Genomic DNA, 26,282 nt, shown 5'->3' with positions numbered 1-26,282 from the left:
ACTATCCTGGCTAACACAGTGAAACCCCATCTCTACTAAAAAATACAAAAAATTAGCCAGGCATAGTGGTGGGCGCCAGTCCCAGCTATTCAGGAGGCTGAGGCAGGAGAATGGCATGAACTCGGGAGACGGAGCTTGCAGTGAGCCGAGATCGTGCCACTGCACTCCAGCCTGGGCGACAGAGCAAGACTCTGTCTCAAAAAAAAAAAAAAAAAAAAAAAATCAGAGCAAATCTGCACAGCCTGCCTTCCTCTCCCCGTGAACATTCTCGAAGCTCTGTACGTCAGCTGAAACACCCCCGTTCCCTACGCTGGACAACCACAACAACCTCTGAATGAAGGAGAGGTGAACTCGCAGACATGCCAGGTCAGAAAAAGGGGTAAGGCCAAGAAATCAGAACAAATGTCACCCTGTGAGCCAGAGACACGATACCTCAGGAAGCAGAAGTGTACTTTAAGATGTGTTCTCCTTATATTCCAAGAAGGCATAAACATATCAGCAAAAGCAGGCAGCGATCAGCAATAGGGAAAGATTTCTTGGAGAAAGTCATTGCTAAGGTTTAAAACACCAGGGAGGCAGGAATGGTAGACTGCATATGGCAGAAAAGCAAATAGGAGGAGAAAAGCTACTGTACCCTCTGTTTGTTTCTTGAACTAAAATACAAGCTCCTCAACTGCATCTCAAGTCTGGTGGGGACAATGAGTGATTCTCATGATTGCTCTGCAATTGTGACAGTTTTCACCTACTAAGCGGCTCACTAGAATGTTCTAAACCAGTGACTATACCCTGGTGGCTGGTGGGCCTGTGGAGGAGTTTTACTTGGCTAAAACAGTAAATTTTTTAACAGCTTACTGAGATATAGTCCATCCACCATACAATTCACCTATTTATACAATTCAATGATTTTTAGTATATTCACAGAGTTGTGTAACCATCACCACACACTCAGTTTTAGAACATTTTCATCACCCCCAAAAGAAACCGTGTATCCATTCCAGTCACTCCCCCTACTCTGCCCATTCCACCCGCCCACCCCTCCACCCAACTCTCTGGCAACCACGAATCTACTTTTCGTGTCTATAGATTTGCCTAGTCTGGACATTTCATATAAAAGGCACACCCTATGTGCCTTTTGTGACTGGTTTCTTCCACTTAGCAAGATGTGTTCTGGTTCATCCATGTTGTAGCATGTGCCAGTATTTCACTCTTTTCAAGGCCAAATGATATTCCACGGCACAGGCATATTTTATTTATCCATTCATTAGTCAATGGACATTCGGGTTGTATCCACAGTTCGGCTTTCATGAATAATGCTGCTACAAGCATTTGTGTACAAGTTTCTGTGTGGACGTATGTCTTCATTTCTCATATACCTGGGGGTAGGACTGCTGGGTCATGTGGTAACTCAATGTTTAATATTTTGAGGAAGTGCCAAACTCCAGAACAGTATTTTTTAATGTGAATCTGAATGCTTTTAAACACATAGCAACTCTCTCAGACCACCACAGACCCTAGATCCAGACACATAACACAGGTTCCTCAGGGTTTACTATCAGCCCACTTTTAAGCCTATAAGTCTGCCAGTCAATCACACACAACAAAAAAATGTTTTCAGGACAGAAATAAACTTTTCTAGAGAAAGTAGTGCTCAAAATTACAAAATTCTATCATAACAAAGCTAGCCATAAGTCCTCAGGATTTCACAGTAACAAACTGAACTAAACCCGCTGAGCATGAATTCTATTTCCTCAGCTGTCTCAGTGCAAGAGATCAATTTAGGCTTGCAAAATGAAAACCTACACATTTAGACAAAGTTTTCTTTTACAGTAAGATTTAAATTGACATTCAAAAAGAGCATTCTTACCTCTTGTTCCTCAAAAATGGGCTGATATTTCTCAAGTGATAATTTCTTAAGGATTCCGGTCAGTTCATCTTCAAGAGGGAAAGGTGAAAAAAAAAAATTTTAGAATTTGGTAAAATGTTATCAAAAAAGTGGTCTTCAAACTTCTATAAAGTAGCGGTAATCTTATTTCAAATGAAATTCTATAAGAAACACCAACACAGAAAGCTGATCTCAGCTGGGCTCCTGCAGATGAGGCTGGAGGTGGGTCCTGAGCCACCTGCACCCTCTTCCCCTCAAGGTAGGTCCTCAGCAATTGACAAAACCCCACGTCAGGCTGCAAAGACACAGAGAGTCTGGGCCAGGACTGACTGATTCCCTCCAGAATGCGACCCTCAAGTTCTGGGAGTTGCAGCTGCCAGAACTAAAACTCTGCCTTCTGTGCGAGAAGGCACCGTAAATGCCAATGCCTGCAGTAAATGCCAATGCCAGCAAGTCCTCAGCTAGTGTGAGGAAGAACTTAAGAAAGAAGGTGGTGGGCTTCAGAGCAGAGCCAGGGTTTGGCTCAAGTGTGCAGAGGCTGTGGCCTTCCTGAAGGAAAAAGGCATCTATGTGGAACAGCAGAGCCAGAAGGGCAAAAGAGGATGATTTGGGGTGTCAGAACAGGGAGAATAAAGAAAAGGAGACAAAACCAGCACCTGAGGGGCTTGGAGAAATAATTCACTCACACATTCAAACGTGATTTGCCAAACTAGGCACTGGGGACTCAACAGATACCAAAACAGACAATAAGAAGGCTGATAGGGGCCGGGCAGGTGGTGCGTGCCTGTAATCCCAGGGCTTTGGGAGGCCGAGGGTGAAGGATCACTTGAGCTCAGAAGTTCAGAACCAGGCCTGGCACTACAATGAGATTTCATCTCTACAAAAAATTTAAAAGTCATTAGCTGGGTGGTGTGATGTGTGTGCCTGTAGTCCCAGTGACTCAGGAGGCTGAAGCAGGAGGATCACTTGTGCCCAGGACTTTGAGGCCACAGTGAGCCTCAATTATGCCACTATGCCATTGCACTCTAGCCTGGGCTACGAAGCAAGACCCTGTCTCAAATAAACAAACAAAGGCTGATAGGCAAGACAGCAAGGAAGAAGAGAGCAGCATTAAGGTAGATGACAGCATTTCCAGTTTTACAAACGCTGTTTTACAGAGGATGGTCACAGAAAGACTCTCTTATAAGGTGACCTATGAGCAGTAAATGAAGGAGTGAGTTATGCAGATATCTGGAGTAAGAGCATTAGGCAGCATCCAGACAGGGAAGAGCAGGTGCAAAGGTCCTGAGGCAGTGGATGCAGCTTAAATAAGTGATCAGGAGGCTTGGGTTCCTTCTTTTCTTAACTCACCCTCCCTCCCTCCCCTCCTCCCCTACTTCCTCCCTCCCTCCATCCCTCCCTCCCTCCCTCCCCTACTTCCCTTCCTTCCTTCCAGCAGTGACTACCACTGTGCCCAATGGACACTGGGTAGCAAGGATGGAGAGGTCCCTGTTGTGAAGCTCAGTGTGGCTGGGAGGATAGGATGAGGAGGGTGAAAGCTAATACACAGTGCTATCAGTCAGCCTGTACATGGATGAACCACTTGCTCTTTACAACACCAATGAGGTAGATCCTATTACTGTCCCCATTCACAGATGAGGAACTGAGGCACAGAAAGGCTCGATACCACATCTTGGGTGAGGTCATCTTGCTAGACTGTGGCAGAGCAGGGAATCAAGCCCAGTGGTCTAGCTACTAGGCCTGTGCTACGCACCTGCTCTCCACTTTTCTCATGGGTGGTGCATGCTACGGTGAAGAGCAAGAATAGGGTGAGGTGGGGACAGAGAGGACAGCTGACCCAGCCCAAGGGACTAGGGAAAGCTTCACAGTAGAAAGGCTACTAAGCGAGGACGTATGAGACAAATCAAATCTCAATCCACACATAATCTGTTGTATTTCATGACACCAAACCTTTGCTCTTGCCGTTCCCTACACATGCAGCCTTGGTCCACAGTGGTGTGCTGGTAAATGCTTAACAACTGGTTCTCGGGGGGAAGATGTATGCATGTATACAGGCACATAAATCTATTGCAGATTTACTAATATAAATGATTTATGGCACACGATTTACAAATAATAAAACACATAATATTCTTTCTTATAAATTCCATATGGCCAATTGATTCTCACCAAATGCTTTCATTTGTTTTTGCCCTACTCTTGTACCCACAGCCAAGGAATATGGCTGGCTGAGAGTTTTGTTTACATGAACAAGAAAGATAAAAAGAAAGAAACAACAAAGACTTAACGTTGGAACTTCAGGTGAGCAACTTGGCTGAATCAGATAACGATTTTCAAATACTGGAAGAATATTTTCTCAATTTTTTGTGCGATTCACAAGATGACAGTTACAGACACAACATACTTTTAAGTTTAACCCTCACTGTTAACATTTTTCCATCACTGCCTAGATTACAAGTAGACAATATCTATAAGACAACAAACCAAGCCCTGGATTGCTTGCGACCAGGGAGGTTGAGGCTGCAGTCAGCTGTGATCGTGCCACTGTACCCCAGCCTGGGTGACAGAGTAAGACCCTGTCGCAAAAAAAAAAGCAAGCCCTGATTGATGGCATTTGCCAATTTCCATGGTGTGAATACCCCCATCATAGCCAATTTCAACCTACCAATCTAATATCCCTGAGAGTGAAGCTGAGCAGAGATGCGCAGTAGGAACACATCATTATGGGGTATTCACATTGCAGATATGAGATATACACAACCTCAAGAGCACAGATAATAAAATATACAAAAATGAGTAAAAAATACATTTTAAGTACAATATACTGTTATATTTCTATAATTTAGTTAATTCTAAGTTCATGTGATTTGTAAATAATGGTTGTGTTTAACAACTAGCTTGGGCATTTCCTACAAACTGAACAGTCAGCTCTGGCACCCCACTGCCTGTCTCTTCCCAGCGTCGTGGTCCAGCTGGAGTGCCCGTTTGCCAGGGGAGCCTTCCACGGCACATGGTGCTGATAGCAGGTATGACCTCACCTTGTGTTATACTCTAATGTCATTATGTTGAATGTGTCTGTCTCCCTGTGAGTTCCCCTGGGTGCACAGGTTAGGGCACCCAGGGGACTGCCCAATAAAACCTCCTGGAACTAATGTGAGGCTGAGAAGGTGATGCTGTCACAAGCCTTGCTGCTTCTAACAGGTGGAGTCCAGAGAGGAGGAATGCAGATGGAGAGATGAGGTGGGGCAAAGCTCACATGTGTCCTCGACTGGGACCACATATTTCCCAGAATATCATAAAAACAGAGGATGGATTGCAGCCCCTGGCCTATAACAATCATATACCACAGGACAAACAGCTTGTGGCCTCAAGACCCAGGAACTCTCAATGGGAAAACTAAGCTTTCTGAACCAGAGAAATTATTCTACAAGTAAAGTGCTATTGGCCCTCTTCTTTCTTCATCCCAATTAGAACTTTGCAAACCATTTTTAATAATGAACAAGAGGGAAAGAGAGTGGGTATGGGCAGTCCATACAGACATCCACTGTCTCCACTGTTTTTGGAAAACAATGGGGCATAAATACCTAACTGAATCTCCAGGGGCTTCAATTCCTGAAAACCTCAGAGGTGGGAGAATTCACGAGTGTGGAACTCAAGACTCCACATAGAAAATACAGTTGGGGAGGAATGAGTTTGCTGGTGAACCTCTGAGGCCTTGATAAATGATCACACTGGATATCACAAAACAATAAAAGTAGCCCCCAAATAAGTAGGATACCAGTGGCAGCACGCATTTATCAACTTAGTACAGACTAGAGCCTGTGCAGGTGATTCCAACTTATCTTGCTCAGCAGAACCTGCTCAGCACCCTCCTCCTCAGCAGCTGCAGTGAGCTGCCCACAAATGCATTTGTGAGGGCCACATACACAATCAGATTTTCCTCCCTGCTGATTTATATTCCTCGATTTGCACCTGCCTGGGCCCCAGGTGTCACCAAAGCTCCCTTCCTCTTTCCCCTCTCCCAGCTCCTAGGGGCCACTAGACAGCAGTTTAAAAGGATGAGATTCCTTTCTTCATCTGCCTTTATCTTTCCTGGGGCCTGACTGCAAAGCCTCTGCTCCTGCCCTACCACCCACTCCATCTTCCCTCATCATCCTGCATGGGGGCTGCAGAGGCTGTAATTCACAAGGCAGGTTCCGAGGCTCTCCTGGCTGCAGCAGACATCAACTGCTTTTGCTTGCCCTCACCCATCCCCCTCCTCCTGGAAACAGTATTTCCAAATTTTCCTTTGAGGAACTCTTTCTCTCCCACTTCCAATACACAAATGTCAGCAGGCTGGACCCCAACTCCGCTCCAAAGCAGACAACTGACCCAAGGGGCATGGCCAATCAACATGTTCCACCCCTGTGGACACAGAGATAGTCAAGGATGGGCAACTGACCCAGGTCATTATAAATACAGCCAAGCCAATGGCCTTACTTGGGATTTTGCTGGACCTACTGAGAAAGTAGCACTCTTTCTGCTGGGGTTGAAAAATTAGTACGAAGACAAAACTATGCCTGAAGCTGCTTGCCACCACTTGGAGAGAGCCTACATGAGACCTGGAAACATTCCCAAAGCACCTGGATTCACGCACGGCTGAAGCACACCCTAGACACTCCCATCATATGAGCCAATGAAATGTCAGGTTTCATTTTTTTTCCTTGAACCAGTGTGAATGGAGTTTCTCTCACTTGCAACTGAAAGAATCCTGACTGGTACAGGGTCCAGGGAAAGTAAGTTCATGTTGGAGAAGCATTTCCACGGGTGTATGTTTGTGCATATAAACAAAACTCACCTATACTCAAAAACTCTGAGGGAGCGTACCATACCTTTGCACAGCGAAGACAAAAATACAAGGCAGAATCAGAGAAAAGGAGGGACACGTTTGTTGTAAATTTTCTTAAAACCTGACCTAGGATGGTTATAACAATTAAGGTCACCTTGTAGTTCCTTGCTGCCAGGTCATCATGGTGAGGACTAGGTGGGGTTTCAAGCCCTCAGGGGACTCACCCTCATCTGTGATGGTGCCACTGCTGGAGCCCCCACTGCTCTTGGACTGCCGATGGGATGAGGAGGAAGACACTGAGGACTCTGCAGTGTGCCCTTTGGGTGAGGGGGAGGGCGTGAGGGTTGGAGAGGTGCTCTTGGAGGTAGTGGAAGTTCCAGATGGAGGCCTTTTGCTGGTCTCCAATTTCTGCTGAACAGAGTAAGACAAATCCATAAGCCATCGCCTGTAGGGTAGAAATGATGAAAACAGACACCCACAACAGGGAACATGGGCGGTATCTGACTCAACACAATGTTTAACCGGGGCTATGAAATCTACTTTTAAAAACATGCAAAGCAGAAACAGTATTATCAGAACAATTAAGAGGAAAATCCAACCCTGGAGCAGAGACAGGATGAGATCAAATAGCTGCACGTTATAAGTCAGGAAACCCCGTCCCAGTCCTGCCCTCCGGCTACTTGCATTGTGTCTTTGGCCAAGTCCTCCAAGCTCTCTGAGCCTCAGTTAACCAGTTGTAAAATCAAAGTGTGGTTTACGGAGGCATAAAGTCTCTTTCTGTTCTTGATGCTCCTTCATCTACACCAGTCACTTCCAAGCTTTTCACCAAAGAACACGTATTCTTCCCTTTTTCTCATTGGTTAGCTTTACAACAAAGGCTTTTTACATTAAAATAATTCTAGACATATAGAAGAGCTGCACAGATAGAATAGAGTTCCCATATACCCCTCACACAGCTTCCTGATATTAACATGTACATCATCACAGTATAATGATCAAAACTAAGCAGCTGACATTGACACAACACTATTAACTAAACTACAGACTTCACTGTGTTTCACTGGCTGTTCTTCTCATGTCCTTATGCTGGTCTGAGATCCGATCCAGGACCCCACGCTGCATGGAGCTGTGCTGTATCTCCGTAGGCTCCTCTGACCTGTGACAGCACTGTCTTTCCTTGTCTTTCATGACCCTGACATTTTTGAAGTCTTGGTCAGGTACTTTGAAGAATGCACATCATTTTGGGATTGTCTTATGTTTTCCCATAATTAGATGTGCTTGTGAATGTAGGGGGCAATGACCACAGAGGTGATACGCCCATTCAGTGCATCGTTATGCAGAGAGGACATAGTATCTGATTACTGGCGATGGTAACCTTCATCACTTACATGAGGGGATGTCTGCCAGATTTCTCCATTATAAAGTCACTGTTTTTCTTTTTAATATTATTTGGGCCGGGCGCGGTGGCTCACGCCTGTAATCCCAGCACTTTGGGAAGCCGAGGCAGGCAGATCACAACATCAGGAGTTCAAGGCCAGCCTAGCCAATATGGTGAAACCCCATCCCTACTAAAAAATACAAAAATTAGACAGGCGTAGTGGTGGGCGCCTGTAGTCCCAGCTACTTGGGAGGCTGAGGCAGGAGAACCACTTGAACCTGGGAGGCAGAGGTTGCAGTGAGCTGAGATCGTACCACTGCACTCCAGCCTGGGTGACAAAGTGAGACTCTGCCTTAAAAAATAAATAAATAAATAAAAATAAAAAATAAAATATTATTTGGGAGAAGATTTTTTGGGTAACTATTTATTAAGGTTCTGTCCATTAATTTTGCATTCATTGGCGAGTCTCACTGAGGCAAGTGTTAGTGGTGTTCCCACGGTGATTTTCTATTGCCCTCGTTCCTTCCACATTTATTATCTGTAATACTTCTATAAGGAAGAGTTGTTCTTTCTCTCCCATTTATTTGCTCAATCATTTATTCCTATCAGTATGGGCTCATGGGTATTTTTTATGCTCTGGGCCATAATCCAATATTACTGTTATTTTGTAGCTCATTATTACAGCTTTGGCCATTGGGAGATCTTTTGGGTTGGCTCCTGTATCCTTCTGACGTGCCATCTTTCTTTCTTTTTAAAAGTATTTCCCTACTTTCTGACACCACAAAATACTTTAAGCTCATCTTATATTTCTGTTGACCCAGTACTAGAATAAACCACTTCTCCAAAGCTTTCCAAGGTCCCTTTTATTAGAGAATGGTATTTAGAAACCAAAATCTGGGCACTAGGTTGCTCACTGGTACTGGGACATCACTGCTTCTAGGTCCTGAAAGTGGACAAAGACACATATACACTAACCCTTGTATACACACATAGCCTATCTACTTTTATATCTACTAACTTTGTGTGTGTGCAACTCTCTGTGTATTTAAAAGCATGCACTCATACTGATTCATACCAATATCTCTGACTTCAATCCAACATCCATAGGTTTTGTTCTAGCATTCCTCCTTTGATTCTGTCTCTGAAAGTAAAAACTTTGCTACTTATTTATTCAATCCTGGTATACATGTTAAGTGTACATGTATGCAAAAAAAATTTTTAGCCCATATCCTGGTAAGGATAGCAGAACTGTTAGCCCATATGCTAGTAAGAAAAAAAATATCAACTAGAGTACAGTACTTGTATACAGTATTTTTTGTCTTTAGCCTAATATCCACTCAACACATGATTTTCTCCTCCACCTCCTACAATGTGGTTAGGTCATTCATTTGTAATACACTTAGACCTTTTGTCATAGTTTGCATTATATCTTTGGTTCCTGGTTGATTTTGTTTTTTTTTTAAATTTGCATACAGTAAAAAAAAATAGCTCTGCTGCATACAATTCCATGGGATCTGACAAACACAGTGTTATGCATCCACCAAGAGAGTACAATACAGAAGAGTTCCATCATCCTCTGAGTGTCCTTAAGCGGTCCTTTTCTAGCTAATCCCTCCTCCTAACCCCAAGCCATAAAAACAAACACTCTATGTTCCATCCTGTGACTAGAGAGGAAAAAAATAAACTATTTTTCCTCTGTTCTTACCCCACAACAATCAACACAGAATGTGTCTGTGACCAAACGTATGGAGCTTTCTTCCCCTACACACCAACCAAGCAATCAGTTCTGCAGTGGATACCAGCTGAGTATCCTCCAATTCAAGTTTGACACGATCTATCCGAATACAGCATCAAATCCCACAGGTTGAGGGCTCAGTCCCAGGAGACTGCCCCCACTTCAGATGCCAACTGCAAGCCCCAGATTGCTTTACCTGTGCTTTTGACTGGCTATAAATAAGAGTTCCCACAACTCCCTCTTTGGGTTTGAATAACTGGCTAGTGGCTCACAGAACTCAGGGCAACACTTACTTACATTTACAGGTTTATATGGAATATTATTCAGCCATGAAAAGGATGAAATCCTGTCATTCAAAGTGCTTTTGACTGGCTATAAATCAGAGTTCCCACAACTCCCTCCTTGGGTTTGACTAAGTGGCTAGTGGCTCACAGAAATCAGGGAAACACTTACTTACATTTACTGGTTTATATGGAATATTAGTCAGCCATAAAAAGGATGAAATCCTGTCATTCAAAGCAACATGGATGGAACTGGAGGACATTATGTTAAGTGAAATAAGCCAAGAATGGAAAGTGAAACACCACATACTCTAACTCATATGTGGAAGCTTAAAAAGATGATCAATGAAAGTAAAAAGTAGAACAGCAGATACTAGAAGGTGGGAAGGGAGGGACAGGAAGAGATTTGTTAAAAGAATACAAAATTATAGCTAGATAGAAGGAATAAGTTCTAGTGCTCTATACCACTGTAGGATGACTACCGTTAACAATAATATACAGTTTCAAAAAGCTAGAAAGAGGATATTGAATGTTCCCAACACAAATAATAAGTGTCTGAGATGATGGATATATAATTACCCAGATCTGATCACTATATATTATATGTATCTAAATATCACTATGCACTCTGTAAATATGTACAATTATTATGTGTCAATGAAAAAAATAAAAATTTAAAGATATTTCCAGGATATAAATAAATAAATGTATAGGGCAAGGCATGGAGGAAAGCACAAGGAGCTCCCACGCTCTTCCTGGGCATACTACCCTCCAGTAGTCTCCAGGTGTTCAGCTGCTTGGCTCTCTGAACCCAGTCCTTTTCAGGTTTTCACGAGAGCCTCATTATGGAGGCACAACTAATTAAATCATTGGCCACTGATTATCAACTAAACCTTCAAACCCTCTCCCTCTCCCCAGAGGTTGTGGGGTAGAGTGAAAGGCTCAACGCTCTAATCCTGCCTTGGTCTTTCCTGTGACTGGTTGCCATCCTGAAGCTACTTAGGGGCTGCCAGCCATCAGTAAATTCATTAGCACACAAAATGACATCACTTTGGAGATTCTAAGGATTCAGGAATTGTATGACAGGAAACTGGATGAAGACCAAATACACATTTCACAGTTATCACACATCCCTACAGTGTTGCTGTTTCCAGAATGTCATATAAATGGAATCACACAATTTGTAGACTTTTGGGTCTGTCTTCTTTCACTCAGCATAATGCCTTTAGGATTCACTCAAGCAATCGCATGTATCAACAGTGTGTCCCTTTGTGATGCTGTGTTGTGTTCTATTGAATGAATATACTACAATGAGTTTATCTATTCACCTGTTGAAGAACATTTGGGACATTTCCAGTTTGGGGTGATTACTTTGTAAAACGAATACAAAGATTCACAGATTTTTGCATGAGGAGAAATTTTTTAAAAATCTACCTAGTAGTCAGCAGTTAGCTGGGTCACATCACAAGTGAATGTTTAGTTTTATAAGAAACTGCCTATCTTTTTCAAGATGGCTGTACCATTCTGCATTCCTATTAGCAATTAATGGGAGTTCCAGTAGTTCCACATTTGTCATCAGCAACTGTACCTTTTTAAATCTTGGCCAGTCTAATAGGTATGTAGTTCTATCTTAATTATGGTTTTAATTTGCATTATCCTAGTAACTAATGATGGTTAAACATCTTTTCATATGCTTATTTTCCATCTTTATATTTTCTTTGATGAAGTATATGTTCAAGTATTTTGCCCATTTTTACATTTATGTTTTATTGTTGAATTGAGGGTTCTTTATTTAGTCTGGAAAAAAAGACTTGTTTGTTTTTTATACAGATAGGGCCTCACTCTGTAGCCCAGGCTGGAATGCAGTGGCAACATCATAGCTCACTGCAGCCTTGAACTCTTGGGCTTAAGTAATATTCCCACCTCCACTTCCTGAGTAGTTGGGACCACAGGCATGAGCCACTGCACCTGGTTCCTGGATAAAAAACTTTTTCCAGATCTATGATTTGAAAATACTCTCTCCTAGTCTGTGGCATGACTTTTCATTTTCTTAATGGTATCTTTTGCAAGGCAAAAGATTTAAGTTCCGATTAAGTCCAAATTTGCCAATTTTTTCTTTTATGTAACATGCTTTTGGCACTGTGAGATCTATACGGAGGTTCGTTTTCTTGCAATATGAACATCCAATTGTTCCAGCACTCTTCGTTGAAAAGACTACCCTTTCTCCACTGAATTGCCTTTGTACCTTTGAAAAAAGAATTTAGTTGGCTTGTCTTGTGTGGGTCTATTTTTGGGTTCTCTCTTTTGTTCCACTGATCTATTTGTCTGCCCTTTCGCTAATGCCACACTGGAGCTTTATGGTAAGTCTTGAAATTAGGTAGTGTGAGCCTGCTAACTTTATTCTTTTTCATACGACTATTATAATTTTTTGTACCTCAATATAAAATTTATAATCAGTTTCTAGATCTCTATAAAAAGAGCTTGCTGGGATTTTGATTGGGATTACATTTAATCTGTAAATCAAATTGCAGAGAATTGGCATCTTCATAATCGCAAGCCTTCCATCTCTTCATTTATTTAAGCTTCTTTGATTTATCAGTATTTTGTAGTTTTTGACCTATTGATTCTATACATATTTTATTAGATTTATACCTAAGTATATTATATTATTACATTCCATATAATACATTTTCACATAACTTCAATTTCATACACGTTAAATGTATTAAAAATATTTTTAAAATTTCAAATTAAAAAAATTCTGAATGTCCTAATGCTAAATGTCTATTACTACTGTAGAGAAACACAGCTGACTTCTGGATATTGACCTGTATTGTATCCTGAGACCTTGCTGGACTCACTTATTCATCCTAAGAGCTTTTGTGTAGATTCTTTGGAGTTTTCTATGTGAACAGTCATGTCATCTAAGAACAGAGATAGTTTTGTTTCTTCCTTTCCCGTCTGTATGCCTTTTATTTTTCTTGCCTTATTGTACTACCAATATTTTTGGTACAAAGTTGACAGTTGGAGGTAAGAGACAACAACCTTGTTCCCAGTCTTAGGGGGAAAATAATATTTTACCATCAAGTATAATCCTGGCTATATGCATTTTATGTCAGATTCAGGAAGTTTCCCTCAATTCCTAGTTTGCTGAGAGTTTTAATGATGAATGGATTTTAAATTTTGTTAAGTGCTTTTTCTGCATATTCTTTTTTAGTCTGTTCATATGGTGAAAGCTAATGATTGATTTTATAATGGTGAACCAGATTTGCCTTCCGGGGATGAACCCCACTTGGTCAGAAGGCATTATAATTTCTATTTAATCATGGGATTAGATTTGCTCATATTTTGTGAAGGATTTTTATATTTATATTCATGAGGGCTATTGGTCTGTCATTTTTCTTTTCATGTTAGTCATAAAAATACATCCTTGTTCCCAATCTTAGGAGAAAAGAAAATCTTAGGGATTTCATATAATAATATAGGGGTCAATTCTCCAAGACATGCAATCTTAAATGTGTACACAGCTCGTGAGGCAAAAACCAACATAACTGAAAGGAGAATAGACCAAACTGCAGTTACAGTTGGACACTTTAAAACTCCTCTCTCAGAGATTAATAGAACAAGTAGACAGAAAATCAGTAAGAATATAGAAGACATGAACAACACTATCAACCAACTAGACTTAATTAGACATTTATGGACATTTATAGAACTCCTCTCCCTCAAACATAACAATAGAATGCACTTTTTTTCCAATTGCCTATGAGAAATTCACCGAAATAGATTACATTCTAGGGCACAAAACAGACCTCAAAACATTTAAAGGGACAGAACTAGAAACAGAACTATAATCAAATTAAACTAAAATCCCCAATAACAGAAAGATTTCTGGAAAACAAATAATTGAAAAATAAACAATATGTTTCTAAATAATCCATGGGCCAAAGAGGAAATCTCAAGAGAAGGGGAAAATATTTTGAACTGAATTACAATTAAAATGTATCAAATTTTGTGGGATGTAGAAAAAGCATCACATAGAGGTAAATTTATAGCATTAAATATCTGTATTAGAAAAAAAGAAAGATCTCTAAACTGTAATCTAAGCTTCCACCATAAGAAACTAGAGAAACAAGATAAAACCCAAAGAAAGTAGAGGGAAAGAAATTATAGATAAGAGCAGAAATCAATGAAATTGAAAACACAAAAATAGAGAAAATCAATAAAACCAAAGTTGGTTCTTTGAAAACATCAATAAAATTGATAAACTTCTAGCCAAACTAATTAAGAAAAAAAGAGAGAAGTCACAAATTACCAATAGCAGGAATGAAAAAGGAGACATTCCTACTGATCCTATGTAATAAAATGGTAATAGATACATACTATTAACAACTCTAGATCCATAAATTCAACAACTTAGATAAAAGGGAATTACTCCTTGAAAGATACAAAGTACAAAAACTTACTCAAATAGAAATAGAACACCTGAATAGTCCTATATCTATCAATGAAATTCATTCTGTAAGTTAAAACCTTCCAAAAGAGAAAATGACAGGCCCAAATGGTTTCCCTGGCAAATTTTATCAAACATCTAAGGAAAAGGTAGTAAGAACTGTACACAGAAAACTGTACTTCTAGAAAACTAGAAAAGGAGATAATACTTCCCAATTCATTTTATGAGCCAACATGACTCTAGTTTTTTCTTTCAGTACTTTAAAGATGTCACAACACTGTCTTTGATTTGCATGATTTCTGACAAAAAGTCTGCTATAATTCCTATTTTTGTTTCTCTTTATGTAATTTCCTTCAAGAAAAGGCTGCCTTCAAGATTTTCTCTTTGGCTTATTTTCAGTAGTTTAAACATAATATGGAGGGGTATATTCTTTTTGATATTTACCCCATTTAGTGTTCTGTGACCTTCCTGGATCTGTGGTTTGGCATCTGTCATCAATTTGAGAAAATTCTCAACCATTATTTGTTTTCATTTTTTAGGCATTATTTCTTTACATATTCCTTCTGCTCCACCTTTCTCTCTTCTTTCAGGGATTCCAATTATCTCTATGCTATGGCATTTGATATCATGCCATGACTTTTGACTACTGTTTGTTTTGTATGTGTTTCTTCTTTCTTCTTTTGTGTTTCAGTTGGGGTAAATTCTACTGATCTAACTTCAAGTTCACTGATTCTTTCCCTGGCTGCCTCAAGTCTACTGAGGTGCCTGTCAAAGGTATTTCTCAACTCCATTACTGTTTTTTTTTATTTCTAACATTTCCATTGGGTTTTTTCTCATAGTTTCCATCTCTCTACTAAAACAGTTACCCAAAGTTACCCATAAGATCTTGCATGTTGTTTATACTTTCTATTAGGACCTTTAACATATTAATCTTAGTTATTTAAAATTTCCTGTCAAATATTCTAACACCTTTGTCAGATCTGATTATCATGATTGCTTCATTTTTAAGGAGTGTGGTTTTTCTTGTCTTTTTGTATGTCTTGTAAATTTTGCTAGAAATTGGACATATTATAGAGTACAGACTGAGATTTCTAAGCATAAATGGATATATCTTTCTTCCTACTAAGACTTTAATGCTCCTTCTAGCTGATTATATGCCTGAGTGGAAAAAGAACACCCTTCCTGAGATTTTGAAAGACTTTACCAAAAAGCTGGCTATACCACTAATATATTCTTCTCTCTTTTCTCTGCTCTTTCCATGAAGACAGACAATCCCAAATAGAATTTCTGATTAAGCAGGAGATAATTAATATATGCCCACAGATCTATCCGAGCCAAAAGCGAGTAACATGATACTCTGGACCATATGGGCAACATACTGGGGAAGAGGTGGGGAAATATAAGATTATTTGGGATTCTGTGAAATATTTGAATTGTTCTCAATATCCCTTGAGTGGTAGGTTGATTCTGTTAAGGACACCATCTCTACCCTTCCCTCTGCACATAGTTCTGTATGCTGTCCTGCCGTAGGCATACCAACTTGCTTAAACAATCCGATTGGTTTTCAACCCATGCCTTTAGCCACTGCCATGAGAACATGTCCAGGCTTGCTGTAGACACATGTGGCTCAGTTGTCCTGGCCACGTCGGCCACCATCCAGGTGAGTGATCCCTGCAGACCAGAGAACTGCCCACATAAGTCCAGATTAAACTGCTGACCCACAAACATACAAGCAGCTAAGTAATGTTTTTGTCTGAAATGACTGAGTTTTAGGGTAGGAATAGAAAGCTGATATATCTAGCAGGCCTTCTGGCCTCCAGAGATCTGGGAAGTATTGGTGCACACTCTAACGACATCTATGCCGTGTCTCCTGGAGCTCATATCACACTGATTCATGGCCCTGCTAGATGCCATGCCCTGTGGATATTCCACCACTACAGGGAGTTATTTTAAGCAAAGTACAAAAACCAGATTCAGGAGGCTCATATTTTGAATACTAATTTCTAATTTTTACTAAGGTAATCTTTGAAAAAGCACTTCATCTCTCTATTTTGCTGCTGGGATAGAAAACCCACTTCTGTGTCCTTTGATTTAAGGCTGTGGTTTCTATGAGTCCTGGACTGGGCTGGCTGCAACAGACGCTCTGGCAGGAAAAGCATTCCCCAGACTCTCTCCTGAGAGTCTCATTCAGGTACGCTGGGGTGGAGCCCAGAAATCTGAATTTTTAGACAGCTCCCCAAGATCATAACATACTATTAACATTATGTTACAAATGTCAGGTGATTGTTGAAATGGATGGTTTCCCCAGTTTACTGCTTCCTGAATGCATCTTTTGATACAATCTCCTTTCATCAGAATATACTTATATATATGATCAATACATCAAAATAATAGTTAATACTTAATATAATAAATAATAGTTAATGTAATTTATAACTTGGAAATGTCTGCTTATTTCCAACAAAAATTAAAGGAAGCTAATATATAACACATCCAAAAAGACCATCAGAAAATAAACAAAATTTTAGACAACAAAGAAACACTGTATCAAAGCCTCAAAACAGTACACTTCATGAGTAGCTGAGTTTCCTAGTAGCAAAGGTAAAGAAAGAAATACAATAATTATAAAAATTCTTACAATCTGATAAAATATATCGAAGTATCAGTAGAGACGTTTTTCCCCACAGCCAAATTATAAAAGGAACTTAATCGTATAGGACTTTTACACAAATTATTTTGAAGATAAAAAAATGGAAAATAAGTGAATGTATACGGAGAAAGAATCTTTTTGGAGCTACACTGTAAAAGGAATCTAATTATATAGGTCCTATTGCATAAGGGATCTTGAATAACAAAAAGAGTTGTGTAACCAACAGTAGCTGGGCAGAAAATGACTATATCTCACACAGTACATGTACGTCCTGGGAGCATAAGTCTCTGGAGGTGATTCTTTGGTGGGCAAAGGTCCATGGATGAGGGAGGCTTTCTGTGTTCAGACTTTTCTCACCGAAGGAAGCTTACGACATCTAAGAACTATGAAGAGTAGGGTTATGCCTGGACATAGAGTCCCCTCAGAGGAGGAAAGGGCTATGCTGCACTAGTAGGGAGCCAGTTGGTGGAGAAGCCAGTTCACACTCACGACTAGGAACCCGCACTCTGGGCTCACACCAGAAATCAACCAAGGCGAAGAGGTTCAGGAGGCAGAGGCACAGTCTGAAGGCACTAAAAAACTTCTCGTTCCAGGAAGGCATCTATGTTTTCTTGTCTACTGCATAATCTGTAGACGCTAACAATGTGGTGACTGTTCTCTGGCTGCATTAATGGAAGCACAATGCCCAGAAGCAGGGAGACAAGGTCCCAGCTCTGTCCTGCTCACGTCCTTCCTTCAGCTCCTCCCTGTAGCCTCTGGAGTGCTACACAAGTTGTTCCCTCACCCCAGAACAGTCGCACCAATACCCCTGGCCCACCCATACCCCTTTCACCTGGCTCCAGCCTCATCCTTCAGATCCCCATCCAGATGGCCCTGATGCCATCAAACCTGGGTAGGGCCCCCCACCTGTGCCCCTACAGCATCCTTGCTGCTCCACAACAACACGTCACACTGAGCTGTGACTGCCTGTGTCCTTAGAGTGGTCACCAAATTTCCCAGTTCACAGTTGGGTCCTCACTGTTAGCTGTGCCAGGCACAGAGCAGATGCTCCCAGGATGTACACAATGGATGAATAAGGTTGAAGGACAACAAAGACCACTAAGAACACTGTCAATAGGAACAGCCAACACGGACCTGGGCTTACCCTGTGCCAGGCCCTGTTTAAATGCTGAGGTGTGGGGCTGAGAGCTGAACCCAGGCAGGTTGCTCCTCAACTCATGCTCTTAAACCATTCATCCTCATCAAGGAACAAAAGTGTGCCATGTGCTGGGTGACCTGTGGGGCTGTAGGAAGTGGGTGTGTACCCTGCCACTGTGCAGCAGCCCAGTGCCCCTCAAACCTGGAGATGTGAGGGGAGGTAAATGCCTGGTGCGGGGGACCGATTCAGCCCTTCTCATGAAGCCCAAGAGTGGCTGGCTGGAAGGGACCTGTCTTTAGTCCTGTCCCACGACTAAGGCACTGCCCATGCTCCCCGGCAAGTGGGCCACGTTAGGACAGAATCTGAGTGTAACAGGAGGAGACGCACAGAACAAGCACCTTGCCAACGGGAACGCTGCCACCTGCAGGGGAGGCTGGAAGCTCAGACGGGCTGGACCCCGGTGCTGGCCCCACAGGGCTTGACCGATGGCTGGGTTTCTGCTCCGATAATCCAGCTGCTTTTTTCCTCTGGGCAGCGATTTGGGACAAGACATTGTCTATGCTGCCACCTGAGGAAACACAAAAGGAGTGAACACCGTGGGAACAGAGGGCTTACTCCAGCACAAGGGTGGTGGACTGTCGTGTGATGACTGGGTTGGAGTCAAGTTTCCCAGACTCCCTTCCCCATGTGGCTCCAGGACAGGGCTGACAACAGGAGAACTCTGCAGGAGAACCGCGAGGTGGAAGTTTAGGCAGCAGGCTCTGTGCTGCAAAGGTGTGACGGTAAGAGGTGGCAAGCAGCGGCACAGGCAAAACCCAGTCCATCCTCGCTTTCCCCCTGCCATGGCCAGCTCATGCCAGCCCCTACCAGGCACAGATGCAACACCCTGCACCCGATACTCATAGCAGTCCCTCTGCAGTGCCAGCCAGAAGCTGCACAAACCATCTTGTCCGGCTGCACCAGGGTTTCAGGAGGGCTAGTGAGTGAGTGGTCCCTCACCCTTTCACTCTCCCTTTATGTGGCCACCCCCAAGACTGGGTCAATACATTCCCAATTCCATAATGCTCAGAGTGGTCTGCTTCCTGACTGAACCCTGACTGCCATCTCCCTCACCCTGCTTCCCCAAATCTACAGGTAACCTCGAACTATTATAAAAGAAATGTGCCGGGTGTGGTGGCTCACGCCTGTAATCCCAGCACTTTGGGAGGCTGAGGTGGGCGGATCACAAGGTCAAGAGATCGAGACCAGCCTGACCAACATGGTGAAACCCCGTCTCTACTAAAAATACAAAAAATTAGCTGGGTGTGGTGGCGGGCGCCTGTAGTCCCAGCTACTCGGGAGGCTGAGGGAGGAGAATCGCTTGAACCCAGGAGGTAGAGGCTGCAGTGAGCAAAGATTGCATCACTGCACTCCAGCCTGGCAACAGAGTGAGACTCTATCTCAAACAAAACAAAAAACAAACAAACAAAGGAAGAAAGTGATAATACTCAGGGCTGGGAGGTACTCAAGGGGGGACGCTAATGACTAACATTTATAGAGGATTTACTATGTGCCAAGCCCTGCTGTAAATATTTCACATGTTTAAAGAGAGCCATTCTGGAGGGCAAAACATCAAAAGCCTCAAAAATAGGCATACTCACAAACTCAGTCACCCTGATTCCAGCAAATCTAAGTAACAGAAATCACTGAACATATTGGTGAATATGGAAGCATGAAGGTATTACGAAGGGAGGTATTACCTACAAAAAGCAAAAATCTAGGAACAGCCTCAGTGTTCAACACAGGGAATTGGTTAAATGAACTGTGATGCCTCATATAAATGGAACACTGTTTGATTATTAAACAAGGTGCTGTAGATATATATGCATCAGCGTAAAAAGGTGCTCACAATCTAGCAATGTGAGGAAAAAGAAAAAAGTAACTTACAGAGCAGTTTATAGTTTAGAAAGGCACGTGGTTCCAAGAACAGGCTCTGAAGTCAGGCTGCCTGGGTTTGGATCCTGGCTCTGCCTACTAATAGCTATGTGACCCCGGACGAGTTATCTAACTGTCCTTAGCCCCAATCCCCCATCTGTAAAACAGAGGTGGTAACTTCATTGGCTGCTGGGGCACTGAAGGAGATTATTCATTCAAAGGGCTTGGCATGCAACTTGACAAATATTAAGTGCTCCATAAATTATTGTGTCTTTTTATAAATATTCACAATCTAGACAAAAACACTTTCCAGATATATATATATATGAAAATGATGATGATGATCTGTAGCGGGTGAGATTATACTTTGTTTCAGTCTCTTGGCTCATCTGGTCTTAAAGCTTTTTCCACTAGAAGCAGGGTGGCTGATATGGTTTGGCTGTGTCCCCACCCAAATCTCATCTTGAATTGCATTTTCCCACAATTCCCACATGTAATGGGAGGGACCTGATCGAGGTAATTGAATCATGGGGGCGGGTCTCTCCTGTGCTGTTCCCATGGTAGTGAATAAGTGTCATGAGATCTGATGGTTTTATAACAAGGAGTTTCCCTGCACAAGCTCTCTCTTGCCCTGCCGCCATGTAAGTTGTGCCTTTCAGCTTCTGCCATGATTGTGAGGCCTCCTCAGCCATGTGGAATTGTGACTCCATTAATCCTTTTTCTTTATAAATTACCCAATCTTGAGTATGTCTTTAATAGCAGCGCAAGAACAGACTAATACAGTGGCCTTCCTGCAAAGCTGGTTTGGTTAATCCTGGATGACCTTAGGGAGGACTAGAAAGTATGCTGCAAGCCCACCATAACTTTGGGGCACTCTGCTTTGAGACCTAATTGCCACCAACTTGCTGTGTGACCCTAAGCAAATCTCTTGCCCATTGTGAGCTTCATTTTCCTCATCTGTTCAATGAAGGGGCAGAATGAGAAGGTCCAAGCTCTAACTTTCAGGGATTTTAAACACTGTGAAAATACCACACATTTCTTTTAATCCAAGAAGAAAAAAAAAAGAGCATTCTGGACTTTATTTTCCTTCATCTCCATCCACCCGCATCCCCAAGAAACTGTATAAAATGTGAATTGTGAATTCACTGAAAAATCTCTTAGCCACATCAAGGAGAAAGTCCCTCTTGTGCGGTCATTTCTGCCACTGTCTGCAGCCTGAATATCCGGGCAGCGCACACCCTCAGTCCCAAGGGATTATCCCACCTCCCTGAGTGGCCCTGCCCAGCTACTCACCTGAGCGGTTAAGCAGCTCCCCACCATGCCGGCTCACACCTCCTACCCCACTGGAGCCGCCCGATGAATGAGGCGAGTGGTTGAAGTTTCCAGAATTGGCAGGAGAGGCTGGGCTTCTGGAGAGGCTTGGAAATTTAACAGGCCTGACGGGTGTCTGCAAGAATAAGGCACGTACAGCACTTAGGGAGGCTGCTCCTCCCTCCAGCCGTGCAGATCAGTGTGAGGGTTCCTGCGCTCAGGTGGTGCACACCCCACCAGAGCTCACTGTGCCCAGCACGGCCCTGCCAGGGCCCATCAGGGGAGTCCCTGAGGGATAGAGCTTGCTTCTATGTGCTGACAACTCACCCATCAGATCAGTGAACCCATGTGATGTCATTTCCCATGAGCCACCTTGCTTTCAGTCTCATTCAACTCCAGGGCCTTCCAAGAAAAAACCTGACCATGTTATTCACTGACAACCCATGGAGGCCTCAGCACATCCAGGACAAAATCTAGCCCCCTCAGCACCACCTGGCACAGTAACCAGCTCCCCACCTCCAAGCCTGCTTCCGTGATGCTGTCCCTATTGGTCCCTCAGCCTGGAATGGGTCTTCTCCTCCCCACATCCTTCATGGTGCCTTTCCTGGCCCCATTGTCTCTGGTGCCAGGGCTCCCGGTCACATCCTCTCCACCCTGAACTCACTCCACCCCCTGCTTCATTTGCTCTGCTCCAGGCACACCAACCTCCTTTCGGTTTCCTGCTGATCCTTTTTGTGCCTTGGGGCCTTTGCCCAGGCAACCTGTTCTACATGGACCTGGCGGCTCCTCCCACAGCGGCTCCTCCCTGTCCTTGGGTCTCAGGTCTCGGAGGCCTTCACTGCCTAAGCGGTGTAATGTGGGCTCTGGTCTAAGATGGGCTCCCGTGTAGGGCTGGCTCCCCGACACATGGCTGTGCTCCCTTCCAGCACCCTCTCTGCTTACACTGTGACTCTTACCACGGCTTGTGAGTGTATGTTTACTGCGGCTGCCTGTGTGTCTGATGCCCCAGTGGACTGTCAGCTCCATGGGGACTTGGTTCTCTGCTGTATGCCTGGTACCCAGCTCTGGCCTCGGCACAAAGGCGGCACTCAGTAGATATGATTAAAGTTGCAGTAGGCTGAATCGCCGCCCCCAAAAAGATACACACTGTCCTAATTCCCAGAACCTTTGACTGTTACCTTATGAGGCACGAGACTGAGGATGAGCTTATATGTGCTTACCTAAGATGTGCTCAAGTCAAGAATTTTGAGAGGAGGAGCTTATCCTGGAATTTCCAGGTGGGCTTTAAATGCAATCACATGTATCTTCATAAGAGAAAAGGCAGAGGGAATTTTGACAAACGAGCAAGCAATGTGACCATGGAGGCTGAGACTGGAGTGACGCAGCCACAAGCCAAGTGAAGCCTAGAGTCAAGAGAAGCTGTCAGAGGAAAGAACGGATCTCCCTGGAGCCTCCGGAGGGAGCGGGGCCCTGCTGACACCTTGAGTTCAGGGTTTCTGCCTCCAGGACCGTGACAGAATACATTTCTGTTGTTTTAAGCCATGCAGTTTGAGGTGACTTGTTACAGCAGCCATAGGACACCAAAACAAAAGTCCTCTTGTAGGTCCTCTGCTGTGGGCACTTCTAAGGGAGAGACAGTGACAGATCCCAGGGCCCTGGCCCCACACTGTGGGCACTCCTAAGGGAAGGACAGTGACAAGATCCCCAGGGCCCAGAATGAGGCCCATCTGCTGAGTAAGCAAAACAGAACACACTTACAAAGGCTATAGCTCATGTTCTCTCTCCCTCTACCTGGGATGCTGCTGCCTGCACTCCACTGGGGAGAAAACTCTTCCACAGCTTGCAAATCCCAGCTCAGCTGTTGCCTCTGCCTGGAGGCCTCCTGAGTGTCCTACCACACACAGTCACCTCTCTGGTGCTCGCACACTCCTCACACTGCTCCCTGCCTCATGTTCTGCGCCTGTGTCTTTGCCACCCAGACCACCGCCTCTTCTAGGGCAGAATGGGGCTGACTGGGCTACATGGCAGAGGGATTCAGTGAATGTTCACTGAGCAAATGAAGCAAGTCAATGTTCTGTCCCTCTAAGGTTAAATTATCAAGGAAACACAGCCATAGAAGAGGTCTCAGGGATGGGTTCTACAACTCCCCCATGTTCCTACCTGATCAAGAATAGGGGACTAAACGCAAACCTGTCCTGCCTGTTTTGAGAGTATCTCCAGGCGCCAGGCTCTTGGTCTCCTGCTGGTGATCTGATACTACCATAGCCCTAGGAGGCAGCAGTGAGTGCTGGGGCCAGCCCCATCTTATAGAGATAGAGGCTGTAAGTTTCTCCAATCACCCAGCACACGGCGACAGGGTCAGTCCTGAATCCCTTCGTCTTGCCTGTTTGCTGCATCTACCATCTAGATACAGGCTATACACAGAGAGACCCTCCACATTGACAGGGCTGTCAATTTCAGAAACAGACCAACAGCCACCAAGTTAGAAACCAATACAGTCAAAAGGACAGAAGTCACACTCTTGGGTACAAGAAAACACCGGTAGCACACACAGTTGCCACTGAGTGTTTGCTCTTGATCGTGGTTTACCAGCACTTGGCTGGTGATCTTCAGCTATTACTCCCACTCCCTGGGTCCCAGTTTCCTCATCTACTAAAAGGAAGGTTGGATTAGATACATCAGGTCTTCAAACTGTGCTCCTTGGAGCTCTAGGGTTCCAGTAAGGGGACAGATGTTCCCTGCTACCTCAACATTTTAATCTATTTTCCATATTGAGTTGCTCTATAGGGCTTCATTAGACAAAAGGATATCATCCACTCAAAAGAAAAAAAAAACGTTGCGATCCTTCTGGATTTGTCGGTTTGAGGTCCCTCTGCCTGGAACACACCATGATTTCAGCGAGCAGTGAGTGATGTGTAAAAGTGTGTCAGAAGACAACTTACGGTGTCTGTGCCCCCGCCACCCACAGGGTGGCCCCTGCTGGCTCTCTGGGGCAGCACGGTCTTCATGGGGTCTACCTTCCCGTTGTGACGCGTCCGGGACCGATCAGAGCTCCACAGCTCAAAATTAGAAGGAGGTAGGAATGGGGGGATGACTGCTTTCAGCTTGTCACTCGGCAGTCTGGTGAGGGGAGCTCCATTTCGAAGCTAAAAAAGACAGGCTGAGGGTTAGACAAGACCCCAGCAGGGCTCCCAACTCTGTGGGAAAGACTCCATGTTTTTCCTGCTTCTTGGGGCATGGCGCCACCATCCGCCCCTCCACCTAAGCCAGGAGCTATGTGGCATCTGCAGCTTTCCTCCCAGTAACCGCACAACACCCATGTCTGCTCTGTGCCAATGCCAGGCTTCTCCTGGATCTCTCCCCACAGCAGCAAGATCAGAATGGGGCAGAGGAGACAGAGCGCCACGGAGAAGCAGATGATGTTGGTGTGCTATGGGGGACGCAGGGGAACTGGGAGAACACAGAGGAAGGGCGCCACTGCTGTGCAGTGAGGGCGCCTTTGTGGGGGGTGAGTTGAGCTTGAATGACAGTTTAAGCTGGGCCAGTGAAGACCAGAAGGGGCATTCCAGACCAAGTGAGGGGCCAGAATACGGAAAGGCCTGGAGCCTAGAGGAGCAGGACATGGATGCAGTGCTGCAAAGAGACCAGCCTGAGCAGCCGTTGGGGCTGAAGGAGGAAAGGGGAGGGGATAAGGGCTAGGGCCCAGCACCAACCACTTTCTTCCCCAGCCCCCCACAAACCAGCCTGCTCCAGCCACGCCTCCTGCTGCTAACATTTAATTCTAATTTAATTTTAAATTTTGAAAATGTGATTTGGGGGTCAATATAAAATCTACACAGTAATGACTGTTAGATCATCAAGGAAAGTGTTCACAGATCACGCTCACCTTAATTAAGAAAAAACAGTGAACTTTTTGCCAGATGGTGCTTTGCAGCAACGGGCATCCCACAGCTAAACCTGCCTCAGAAGCCGAGAAAGGCGGGCATCTCCACACCGACGGCTGCACATGCCCATCAGCGGAGCAGCCAGGCCACCCCACCCATTATGGGTGGGCAGGCACACTGGCGCCCTCTACAGGGCATGAGGGGTCACGGAAGGAGTACACCTCCCGGGTTCCCAGGCTGGCTCTGTCCTGCTTTTCTGACAGTCTGTAAACAAGTGCTGTCCCCTCTTTCCCTCTAGACCACAACAAGCTCATCTAGCAAACAGGGTTGAGTTGGACACTCAGCGACAAACCCACCACCACAAAAGGGTCTTTTCCCTCCCTGGGGTAACAGTCTAAATTGTTGCTATCATTCTGGAAGCCAATGACATTCACAACCTTTGACCCAGGAATTCCATTTCTAGGTATTCATCCTGAGCAAATATCAGGCAAGTGGGGGAAATGAAGGTATAGGGACATGCATCTGAGCTGTTAAAATAACAAAAAACTAGAAATCCCAGAGTCTGACAGTTCAGTCTTAGATAAAGAGACACGTTCCTACGCTGGAATGTTCTAACGTAGCCATTAAATATGATGTGGCTACATGGTGTTTGATGACATGGAAAAGATGGTCACAACATACAAATCACAAATAAATTGGATTCAACACAATATGGGAAAGATACTAACAGTGCCAACCTCACGAATATTAAATGAGCTAATATATGCAAAGTGCGGTGAATAGTAGCTGGTACTTAGTAAGAGCTATGGTATTTGCTATTATTACATA

The 26,282-nt window shown here is 43.8% G+C and overlaps 1 protein-coding gene across 5 annotated transcripts in view; it reads right to left on the bottom strand.

The window, feature by feature from the left end:
* Window positions 1-26,282, bottom strand: part of ANKS6 (ankyrin repeat and sterile alpha motif domain containing 6) — a 63,668-nt gene that overhangs the window by 17,205 nt on the left and 20,181 nt on the right. For 3 of the 5 annotated variants that reach the window (XR_007719934.1, XM_050762098.1, XM_050762100.1), the window contains exons 8-12: window positions 24,513-24,716; window positions 21,553-21,706; window positions 18,744-18,913; window positions 6,935-7,121; window positions 1,865-1,932 (exon numbers count right to left, since the gene is read on the bottom strand). Coding sequence is in view for 4 of the 5 variants with exons in the window: in XM_050762098.1 (XP_050618055.1) it covers window positions 1,865-1,932; window positions 6,935-7,121; window positions 18,744-18,913; window positions 21,553-21,706; window positions 24,513-24,716 (783 nt within the window). In the remaining variant the exon portion in view is untranslated. The remainder of the gene's footprint in view (window positions 1-1,864; window positions 1,933-6,934; window positions 7,122-18,743; window positions 18,914-21,552; window positions 21,707-24,512; window positions 24,717-26,282) is intronic. The other 2 variants (XM_050762097.1, XM_050762099.1) reach the window with 1 other exon arrangement.

The sequence above is a fragment of the Macaca thibetana genome, chromosome 15 (genome assembly GCF_024542745.1).
Source record: "Macaca thibetana thibetana isolate TM-01 chromosome 15, ASM2454274v1, whole genome shotgun sequence".
Taxonomy (NCBI): Eukaryota; Metazoa; Chordata; class Mammalia; order Primates; family Cercopithecidae; genus Macaca; species Macaca thibetana.
Note: the sequence above shows the minus strand (reverse complement) of the source record. Positions and strands in the feature narration are given on the sequence as shown.